General features: G+C 37.9%; 1 protein-coding gene across 5 annotated transcripts in view; it reads right to left on the bottom strand.

Annotated features, from left to right (window-relative positions):
* Positions 1–12109, bottom strand: part of LOC115419835 (tensin-2-like) — a 35879-nt gene that overhangs the window by 12181 nt on the left and 11589 nt on the right. For 2 of the 5 annotated variants that reach the window (XM_030134873.1, XM_030134875.1), the window contains exons 4-7: positions 1600–1632; positions 1464–1513; positions 1121–1304; positions 940–990 (exon numbers count right to left, since the gene is read on the bottom strand). In XM_030134873.1, the coding sequence (XP_029990733.1) occupies positions 940–990; positions 1121–1304; positions 1464–1513; positions 1600–1632 (318 nt within the window). Of the gene's footprint in view, positions 1–939; positions 991–1120; positions 1305–1463; positions 1514–1599; positions 1633–8872; positions 8974–9762; positions 9811–9831; positions 9917–12109 lie in introns of those variants that run through there. The other 3 variants (XM_030134877.1, XM_030134878.1, XM_030134876.1) reach the window with 3 other exon arrangements.

Here is a 12109-nt window from a genome sequence, read left to right as displayed (position 1 = left end):
AGAATAGAATAGAATAGATCTTTATTGTCACTGTCTAAGGAACAATGAAAATCAATTTAGCAGCTCTGTTCCATTTAGCAGCAAAAAGGGCCGTGTGAAAATATCACAAAATACTATAGAGCAAGTGGTACCAGGCGCAACAAACCCCGCCCCTCGTACGTATTGTAGCTTATTTTGGCATCGATCCAGCTGATGTCATCATGTCTATGTGTGTGCTGATGTCAGCATATCATTTCCCTCTATATATGTGCACAAGTTTGAAGTAAAGTGAAAAAAAATGATATTTTTATAGACATGAAATTTCGCTTATTATAAGTAAATGGGAAAAGAAAAAAGATTTTAAAAATTCCTAAAAAATGTGAACTTTGATCTACTTTTCCCAAAATGCAATGGCATCTATTCTGGGTCACTGGCAATTTATAAACCTAATTTGATATGAATTCAACCCATAGTTTTGCTGCTGCAGACATTTTAAATTTCACCCATTATAAGCAAATAGGGAAAAAATTATTTTAAAAATTCATAAAAAATTTTAACTTTGACCTACTGTTCCCAAAATGTAATCAGATCTATTCTGGGTCACTGGCAATCTATAAACCTAATCTGGTATGAATTCAACCAGTAGTTTTGCTGCTAGAGTGTTAACATCAAGCAAAGAAACAAAAACAAACAAACAAACTGAACCAAAAACAATACCCCTTGCCTCCCCTTCGGGGGGTGGGGTAAAAATGTAGGCATGTGCAAAAAGCTCCAGTATAAAATATTAAATACACAAATGCTACTAAAGGTCTACTACAACTACTGAAATATACAAAAGCTAACTCTATGATGAGAAATATGTACAACAAATAAGTATATATACAGGTAATATAGGATATATAGAAGGTAAGATTAAATAACGTTAGTACTGAATAATCTGTCAGATGTAAATACTTTTACCTTTGGGTTTAGTCTGGTGATGTCATGCCTCTTCTCTGATAAGTTCAGCAGCTGTAAAGAGAACACAACTCATATGTTTCTTCTCATATAAACTATTCGAACTCCACAAAGTTCTGTTCGATCAGTCATTTAGAAAACAACAGAGTTAATCTGCCTCATGTTTTCAGTTTTTATGACCAACCAGAAACTTGTCTTGGTGCTTTGATTTCAGCATGGATGCCACTTCCTGCAGGTTTCTGCGGTACTGCTGTTCCTCCAGCTCTGGCGGGAAGAAGACGGAGATGATCCTCTCCGTAATGTACGTCAGGTCAAAGTCATAGTGGTGCTCCATCACATGCTCCATCACTTTTTCCACACTTTTACTCCTGGACATTCGGAGAGGCCAATGTTTTAGTTTAGCCAAAACAACCATTAAGCAATTAAGATCAAGTCAAAGTTTAAACCCTTAATGCTCATTTTACTAAAGTGAACATATCAGATATCATTGTCTTAAGTCTGGATGTGTAATTTGGGCTTTGTGGTACCTTGGTAAGGAGCCTCTCTTCTTCTGTGATGTAGATTTAGTGGAGCTGTGCTAAAGAGAGAAAGGCAACTGAATGATTTGTGTGTTACATAATAAAGTATTTACCTGATTTTTAACAGATACATGTATAAACTTACCAGTTCGGGTGCTGAGGTGCAGATGGGAGTTACCTGAAAGACAGAATGAGAACAGTGTGGGTCAGTACAACATAATTACTGTATACACACACACACACACACACACACACACACACACACACACACACACAAATGTATAACACAAACGCTAGGAATGAAGCAGCATCAGCCAAGTCATGTGTTTGGTTTTAATGCTCTTGGTACTGGCCCAAGAGCACAGATGAAGGGATGGAAAGATGGACGGATGAAGAGGAAGGAAAGCTGATGAGGAGGACGACAAGATTCCTTCTCACTCTCCTTCTGTCATCTGCAGCAGCTGGTTTGAAGAGGAGGCCGTCACTGCAGATTTAACCGTTCCACTTGACGGGATAGTGACGCATGATGTCAAACACACACACACATAGTAATACAGACATATACTTAAACAGACAAACCTCAACAAGCATGTAAATGCATTCATGTCTGCAGAAATGTAAAGAGCGATGTGAGGACTTTGTTTTTCTATTTCACGCTCTCTGGTATTTATTGCGCTGACCGTGCAGCTGCATCAACAGAAGTGCTCAGAAAAACAAGAGGTACTCAATAAAAATGATTGATTGTGTATTATTGCCTCGTAAAAAAAAAAAAAAAATGTAGGAGAGGAGAGAGATGGATGAAGTTTACCCTCTACATGTGGTGTGCAGTGTTTTTACTCCACTGGTGAGCCAAAACCAACTTGCCAAAACCACAATTGCACATATGCACATAGAGAAAGACAGAGAAGGAAGCTGAGGTAATTGAAACGGGCCTTTTCTGGTCTGGATTTTTTCTTATGAGAAATACAGTTGACTCTGGAGTGATAACCCTGGAAAGACAGAGTATGTTCTTCTAAACAGAGGGCATCATCAGACAGAATCTCCAAATATTTTAAAATATAGATGTCACTTTATTTCCACTGGTAAACTGTCGTTTCTTCTCTTGTTACTGTATACATGCACCACTATGGAACTAAATTTGTATCATCAGATTTTGAATCATAAAAGCCATTGAATTTCTAGCACTGATTTTTTTTGTTCTGAAATTAAGTATCTGCATTTTTTTTTGCACTGAAGTTAAGTATCTGAAGTTTTTGTCTCTGAATTTAACTATGTTCATAAATTTATAATTAAAAAAAAATTCAGATACTTAATTTCAGAAGGGCTAGAAATTCAGTGGCTTTCATAATTCAAAATCTGATGAGACAGATTTACTTCCATGCACCACCACCTTAAGCTGTAACTGCTGTTGTATACTGTACAATATTGTACATATTCAGAGGTTTATTTTATTATATTTTAGTGGATTTTATGGTAGTTTTTATTTTATTCTATTTAGCTTTTACACATTTATTTAACTAATATTTGATCTTATTTTCATGCTGTAAACACCAAGACCTGGGTAACTATATTCCATTCTATCATTACTGACTGAATAATAATAAAAGCTGAGTCTGAAGTCATATGAAGTTTTAAAAATAAACCAAAAAACACGTCACTAGCCCCACTGGAGCAAAAGTATGTGAGCACAACTTTGATGGTGAACCCTGACAGGTGATACTACGTCAACTTCTAACCTTTGAACTAGTCAGAAGAGTGAGTGACAGCTGAGATGCTCTGTGGCTGAGGGTTGGTCAGTGTTGACAGTTGTCATGCAGCAGGTTAACAAGTCAAATACCTGACAAGTACAATGATCAACAACCTCCGACAACCCGAGGAAAGACACAGCAACCCTACAGAAATGGATTTTTATGCAAAACATTTTAACGCACAAAATTTTTATCTTTTTAATAGTAACAATGCAGGTAACATCACTCAGGAGGTCTACAGGCACCACTAATCTGCAACCCCAGGACTAGGTTTGATCTTCACTGTTATTATTAGGTTGGTTTTAATCCATATTTTCCTCATATAAGACCAACGTGAAAATAACATTAATTAAACGCAAATGGAAGCAATCTCATTAAACATCCAATGCAATTTTAAGAAAGACTTTGGTCAGCACATGACAACAATAGTGTTTTTAGTTGCCATGGACCCAGCAGAACCACTGCATTTCTTTTCCGTGTATCATCTCATGTTGGCAAATAAGGAACATGAGCTTTCATCATCTTGGCGCCTCCAGGTTGCATAGCAACATTAGGGGATTTTTATGCAATTATTGCTATTATCAACTGAATTATTCCCCTTCCCACTATCATTTAAATGTTCATGTGTTGTTGATATTTTATTTCCAGGGAAGGGTTGCATTGCATCTGAATCTTTCCATTTGACTTAGTTTAGGCCTTTTGTGTTGCATTTTGTGCTTTTCTCTATTTCATGCCATAATCCTGCAAGATTTATTTTTGTTTTTAATTTCATGTCATGCATGTAATCTGCATTGCTCTAAATGAAGATGAAAATGTCATTCCGAAGAGGGAACAGAGGAAGACTGACAGAAAGTTTAAGAGAGTGTGATGAGGGAAACCAGACATGTGATCCAGGGAAGTATGAGTAAAAGGAAGCAAAAAGGACACGGTGTAATTGGTTGCTGCATGGCAGTGGAAAGTCAACAAATGGTGCTGCTGCAAGACTGACAGCATAATGTAACTTTGTCATTATATTTTATAGAATTCTTGAACAAACTGACAACCAAGTGTCAGAAAAGTGCTATTATTTGTCAAGAATTTGAGTGAGTTTTGGACTTGAATGTTGATGTTTTGTCGACTCTTTCCGCATTCCAACACATCCTGATGCATTATGTTTACTTTCCAGTGTGTAAATGCACAAGAACAGATCATAAACATGTTATGAAACCTGCAGTCGGAAATGAACAAGCACAGAGGTTCAGCCATATAGGAGAACGCTTCTCTTAATAAGTTTAATAACGGTAGTTAAGTGGATAAAGTGGTCGGCTCCAGGAAGGAACAGTAGGAGACAGAGACAACACACAACAGAAGACTAGTATGGGATGAACCTAGAGGCATAGAGCACAGACATAAAGCAAAAAGGCACAGGAGGAAGACACCAGAGTCAACAGGAAGCAATTTGCAACAGGATGTCAGTGCTGGTCAACCTGGGTTCACACACACACACACACACACACACACACACACACACACACACACACACACACATACAGACATGCAGAGTGTGTACACGTGTCTTCAGTTGCTCTGCAAGCCGCAGGGACTTCATTAATGCATGTGGACTGTAAGCTGGAGCCACTGGGAACCGAGCCATCTGGTTCAGTTTGTCTTGTTCATCAGCTAGCATTTAGTGAGGTGCCAATGACAGCACTCGACCCCCCCCCCCCCCAGGGACCAACTGACTGGCTGTTTGGATTGGACAGCAAGCCTGGACTGGAGGTTGTTTAGTTGTACTGTTTAACATGTTCAGCATGTTTTATTCATCATGATATAAGGAAATTAACCCATAAAGACCCAGTGCTACTTTTGTAGTAGTTCCCAAATGATTTTTTTTCTCCATATTTAACCTTTTTTAAGTTATTTATCACCATTTATTGTAATATTATCTTCTTTATTTTGCATTTTTTTCCACAGAAAATCAGGTATTTTACTACATTTAATTTTCTGATCATATAGATGTCCCTAAAAGCTCAGAGTAAAGTTGAGGGTTAATATATCAGAAAAAGTGAAAACTGAAGAAAAAAAAAAAATTCAGCAAGGATATAATTGACTGAACATAAACCAAGTGTCTCCATCCACTGTCACTGATCCAACTCCATGGGTTTTACTAGTGAATCAATGTTGTAGAAGATGACGGTGTTTCCTTGTTCACTACGGAGCCTCTGAACGTCCAAATGGGTCATATCTGATGACCATATAAAAAGGACAAACTGTATTTGACCTCAATTATTTACATATATTGATAGGATTAGTGGATCAACAGATATTAAACACTTCAGATCAGTAGATGCTTTTGGTCACCAGTGACTGTTTGGGTCTTCATAAGTTAAACTGAAAGAACTGGTCTCTTTAAATACATTTAAAGTTATTTAAATGATTGGGAAAAGGATGAATCTGGATGTAGATGGTTTTCTAATTTATTGAATCAGATTCTGCTTTGGGATGCTTTTTAAGGAATATTGTTGTATAGTTTTAGTACGTTTTAAAATAATGGTGGTGCTTTGTATGTATGTTCTTATTTTAGTGTTTTATGTGTGGTTTTAGAACTGAGTTTTATTACATTTTATGTATATTTCTAGTGTGGATGTATGGCTGTGATTTCTATTTTGTGTAACTTCCGCTGCTGCTGTCTTGGCCAGGATACTCTTGAAAAAGAGATTCTCTAATTGCAATGAGCTTTTTCCTGGTTAAATAAAGGTATAATAATAATAAAAAATAATAATTAAAAGGATCTACTGTTTTATATAATTTAAAATGCAATATATTTGCATTTTGGTTTGTTGGTCTGACAAATCAAGACACATTTTGCCAGTCTTGCCATTTTAATCATGTGATTAGTAGAAAAAAATAATCACAAGTGACAATAATCCTAAGCGGCAGTCCTGCATTAGGCTTCCACCACTGCAGATCTTCCTTAAGAGAAGCTGTGGCACTGATTTTAGAACTTTTTCCCTGCCACATCTTGCTTCATCACTCCTATTCCAGGGAGAGGAAATCCAACACAGAGATCTGCCAGCACAGCTCAGTCAGTGATGGGAAGCAGGAGATAAATGTGAGCGTCTGAGACACAGGCATGGGTATGCCATCCAGAAGGAACATGTTTCATTCTGACAGTCAACGCAGAGCTGACATCACACTCAGCAGAGGGAGAAGTGAGTAAGCTTTCCATTTTGAAGCTGGAAAAGAAAACTAACCACGGCTTATTCCAAGTTCCATATCCTCACCAAAAGACACTAATGCCCAAAGTCCAATGAAAGCTATAATAAAATCAAAGGTGTTTTTTTTTCACCTAGAGGTCATAGTAGGCATCACATAAACTTATCCATTTTCTTTCATCCCTCATCTCTCTATTTCCTACCAGAATGCAAGAAACATTCTGTCTCATCCCCTACACTCAATTCTTTTACTACCTAACCCAGTGTTTCCCTCAACTCCCATAGGCCTCAGCACCTGGGGATATGATGACGATGACAATGATCTGTGCTGTGAGGCACAACTATGCTCTACCCCATGAGTAAACAACGTCAGAAAACAAAGGACATCTCGATAAGCAGCTCATATGGCTGGGGCAAGTTGGTAATTGGTCTGCAGAAGAAAGGATTAAGAGGAAGCAAGAAAGAGGCCTCGGTGCAGGAAGCAAAGTGTCCAGGGAGTAAAATCGTCCACAGACCTTGATAAAAAAAAAAAAAAAAAAAATACAGAGAAGACAGAGAAGACAGGAAAGAGAGCTTGAGGGAATAAAAGAGGAAAGCAGCAGATAGAAAGTGAGAGCACTGGACGGGAGAGAGATGTCAACAGCTGAACATGCCTCCTGACCATTGATAGAGAGCAGAGAGATTTCACAGAGCTATTTTGATGGAGCTCCTTATTTTAGATCATAAGGCCCTCACAACATTTAAAGGCTCATTTGGTCTATTTGTCCATCAGTCATCTCTCAAATCCACTTGCCTTTCCTGTAGCGCCAGTGACATTTTCAGGAGATCTAGCAATTGATCTGCGTTTTTTATGTCATGACACTGCATTGCATCAACAAAACAGCCTAGATTTGCACTTGAACTTGGATTTTAATAGCGTATAAAAACACACAAGGCCAAGTTATACTCTAATATAATCCTACTTGTCTGCTCCATGTCCAAAAATGACAGATAAAAGTCGTAAAAGTCCCATCCAAGCTTACAGTACCCTCGACTGATTTTTATGGACTTGCTAAAAATAGAAGCCATATAATTCCTGGAATATTAAACAAGAGTTGATTCGTGCTATCATCTGGCATATGCTCCCAGGAAATGAAAATCAGCAGGCAAATATAAACACTATGTGCATGCATCTGTGCATCTAAGTAGAGTGCCCCTTGGGGTACTTTATTATTGATAACTCACGAAAGGCAGTGAAATTAAATTAACAATGATTATTTGTACACAGTGCATAAAAGCTATAAATAGAAGCTACAACAATTACTCAACGTTTCAATCAGAGTACATCTTCATTTTCTCTCCAATCCATCTTGACTCCATCCCATTTAATTTTCTGTATCTGGTCTCTGAGGTGTCTTTTTCTCCTCATTGATTTACAGGGGAACTAAAACAAACAGGATGTACACCTGTGATGTGATTCAAGCAACAGTAAAAGCTGACAACATGCTGCGTTTTGCTACACTGGGCATGACATAATTGAAGCAAAGCCACAGATAATTTGTCACATATAACAGGACAAATGAACTGGCAAAGAAGGCTTGAAACTTTTTAAATTCTCAGTACCAGCACAAATGGACAAGATAATTATGTTGAATAAGTGTGTTTTACATGAGCTTGTAGTGCTTATAGGATTATAATCACTTTATCACTTAATGAATCAGCATGAGACATTAGCAGAACAGCTGCTCGAAGTGTGAAGACAGTGCAACCATCTGTATTTCACTACGCAACGTTAGGATCCATCAGATGATGCTACAACAGCTGACGGGATCTGGACAGACAGATGGACAGATGGACAGACGGACAGACGGACAGACAGACAGACAGACAGACAGAGAGATAGATAGATAGATAGATAGATAGATAGATAGATAGATAGATAGATAGATAGATAGATAGATAGATAGATAGATAGATAGATAGATAGATAGATAGATAGATAGATAGATACATACATACATACATACATACATACATACATACATACATAAAATACTAATAAAATGTATTAAAAACAGTTTTAAATATAGTTTCCACTCTGATATAGTGACATTTCCATCCTATGTGCTCACCACAGTGATAGCATGACGGTCTATTTGAAAAGTAAAGTGAATGAATCAAGTCTCCAAAATTAAAAATTAAAATCTGTGTAATTTTTTTTAGGTCACAGCAGTAGTCACTTATTCTTTTTTTACCATTGCCGTAATCACTGTAAATGAAATAATCGTTCTCAGCCAAGCATTAACTCACAGGCTATAGATTAAATACAATAATATACACAATCACATGTCGTATTATCAGAGCAAACAGAATGATGAAGCATTAAGATTGTTAGATTGGTGTTACATGCAAAAAAGCCCATGAAAAGACAAAAATAAGGTGCTGAGTAGAGTAAGCCCAAAGCTTTCAGTAAATACTGCACAGAGCATGTTTTTACCTCTCAACAAGCAGCCTCAGTCTTTCCCTCTGCCTCAGAGCGGTCCTGTCTGCTGAGTGTGATACACCTCCCTCTTTCTCTCACACAAACTCTCCACTCACTCACTCTCCACTCACCAACTCTCTTTACCTCCCTCCCCCCATGATAACACACATACACACACTCTCATTTGCCAGCAGCAGCACATGCAACATAGCATTTCTCTTTAAGTCTGCCCACATCGTGCAGACACAGAGACAGCAAAGCATGTCCACCACGTGCACCCACACACATCTATACACCACAGGCACCCATGCAAAGTCACTGGGTACCCATGTCCAGTGACCTCTCCAGGGGCCTGAGGCTGACAGAGGACAATAGCAGAAAAGTGGCAAAGAATGGACACAAAAGAGAGAATCTAAATTGTTGAAACAGACAGAAAAGAAAAGAAATTGGATCAAAGTTAAAGGATGCGATAAAAAAAAAACACACACACACATACTTGAGCTGAAGTGGTGGATTTTATGGAGATGACACAGATAGAAAAACACAATAATGAAAGGATTAAAGAGTTGAAAAGAAGAAAAAATAGCAAAATGTCACAAAGACAGAGAGAGAAACTTTACAACAATGGAAACAGGAAAGTGAAAAATCTCACAGAGATTAAAGGTTAAGCAAAAAAAGATGATGACAGTGAGATGCAAGAGATGAAAGAAGTGCAAAATAAAGGCAGCAGTAACTTGGTATATGAGAGGTACACAGAAACACGGACGGAGGTAACAGTAACAGAATAGCGTGACATGAAGCAGACAGTAATTTGCAGCCTTGACCCGGTGTTCCTATTTATTTATGAATACCCCCAAATGGGACTGATTAGACACACACAGTCTGCCCCCCCAGCTGCCTCTTACTTATTTGCGTCCTCCACTGATCAGTCACTAGCAGGCATCTACGGCACTCTTGTTATTTTCTATATTTACCCACTCAGACTTCTCCTATCCACATTGATCATCATCCTGTGTGACAATGTCCACTCTCGTCCACGGCGCCTGCCTCTTCTGCAGCCACCCCAGAGTTGTTTTTGGCTATTGCCGTGGTGACCAAGGGATGAGTATGACAAAAATAATAATCCTCTTTTAATGCATGCTGCTAAGGCACAACAGCTGGCAGTGGCTAGTTGGTGCATGTGTACAGACGAGGAGAAGGAGGGGGGGAAGAGGCGAACCCCCACCCCACCCCCCTTGTCATAAATCCCACAGGATTTGAGCTGACCTGAAGAGCTGAGTAAAAGCATAAAGGCAATAGGTTCCACGAAGCGACGGCCAGAGTGCAAACATGCTGTTTGTGCTGTTAAACACTGAGCTGCACAGTTACAGCAAGGTCATGAGTGCATTCAGTGGTGTGTGATACTGAGCTGCTGTGAGCTGGGGTCACATGAGAGCAGGGGTGGCCACTGCCAGTGGTTTTACATAAGCTGTGGGACAGTTACAGTGCTTCCCTCCTACTCCATTTAAGGGTTTTTTTTTTGGATAAAATGCAAAAAAGTGTTAAAGAACCAGCATGTCTACTTTCACCTCAGTACATGTATATGGGTGCTTCTATGAAACTGGGTTCCAATAATAAAAAAAAAAATTTAGACATATTTCCTCCCAGGATGTACCTAATGATGACCTCAGATAAATGCAAAAAAAAATTATACTCTTAGACCAAAATTGGGACGGTAAAAGCTACCTAGGTGTCAATGCATTTGATCTGGAAAAAATGGCTTGAAATTGTCTTATATAGCTCTATAAATAAAGACACTGTGTTAAATTTGTCAAGCCTAGTGGTTTTTCTAATCCAGACACGTGGGTTTTTCATGAATCGACAGTCTCATTCCAGGTTTCGTGTATAACCCATCGTGTCCACTCAGGTTACATACAGAACCTGCCCATTTAAACACAAATAAATCCTGAGTGATTTTGCAACAGTGGTTATTTTTGTGAAACACTCTGCCTTGCATAATTAGTTCAATTCCCAAAATGTACCTGTGAGAGAATAAAGAAATATTGGGAAAAATTGTAGCATGGAATTTTTGTGTCCTTTTTACCTGTTTCATGCAGATTTTTGTATAAAAAAAGATATAAAAAGATATGAAATTGTGTTTTATCTGAAAAATCGTTTCTCTTTTATCTCAGTAAAAATCTATTCTTAAAATGGACCCAAAGTGCTTCCGAACTTGCTTCATAACATTAGTCTACATCTGGTTTGAATTTTTAGCCCCCATGTCCTATTTTTAGGTGCCAGTTTCATAGAAGCAGGACCTGCAAAATGATTGTGTTCTGCATATTCATTGATGTATAAATGTGCAAATCACTTCCTTTTTGTGTTTCATTGTCACTACTGACAAGTTAACATATATAACATATGACATACAACACAAATATATCCTTCAAAACATCACATTCATTTCTCTCAGAATCACTGTTTGTCAGTTTAGTTTGTTTCTTCATTTTAGGTGTGATATGTTCCTCGAGAGACACCCTATCAACAAATCAAGCTGGGGAAATACTGATAGTGTATGCCTTTATCTCCATTTTGGGGGAATTGTTTTGTCACCATAGACACAATGATAAAACCAGTTTGTACGATATTTATGAAGATGACTGAATGATGTCAGATCTCCCAGAAGGCAAACAGATGGGAACAAAAGAAAGAAGAGTGTAATTTGTAACAGTTTGTGCAACATTTTGGGTCGCTTGCATTGCTAAATATGCAAATGTCTATTCATTATTCACATGACACCTACTGCACCCTCTGTCCACCTTGAAATGTATGCTTTTTTCTCTTTCTGTGAAGTTTCCAAGGCTCAAAGGACAGAGAGTGTAGGTATATTGTATAGATTGTAAAGCTCCTTGGGGTTAATCCATAATTGGGATATTGGGATATACAGTCGCTGAAAAAATTATTAGACCATCAAAAGTCATCAAAAACAATGGTTATGCAATCAAGTACTAACTCCTGTGTGTATCATGTGACTAAAACAGACAGAAAAGAAAACATGGAATGCCTAAAAGCACTGTTTTTGGCAGCACATTGTCATAGCTATTGATGTAAGATGTTAAGTGATTTTGGTTATTATCGAGAAAACATGGAAAATGTCTAGATATCAGCTCTGAAATTAAACTCTTATGAGCTATTTTTGTTGTTATCATTATATTTGTCCAAACAAATGTACCTTTAGTTGTTCCAGGCATTAAAATGAACAAGAAATTGAAG

The sequence above is a fragment of the Sphaeramia orbicularis genome, chromosome 5, assembly GCF_902148855.1.
Source record: "Sphaeramia orbicularis chromosome 5, fSphaOr1.1, whole genome shotgun sequence".
Lineage (NCBI taxonomy): Eukaryota > Metazoa > Chordata > Actinopteri > Kurtiformes > Apogonidae > Sphaeramia > Sphaeramia orbicularis.
This window is presented reverse-complemented; position numbering and strand designations above follow the sequence as displayed.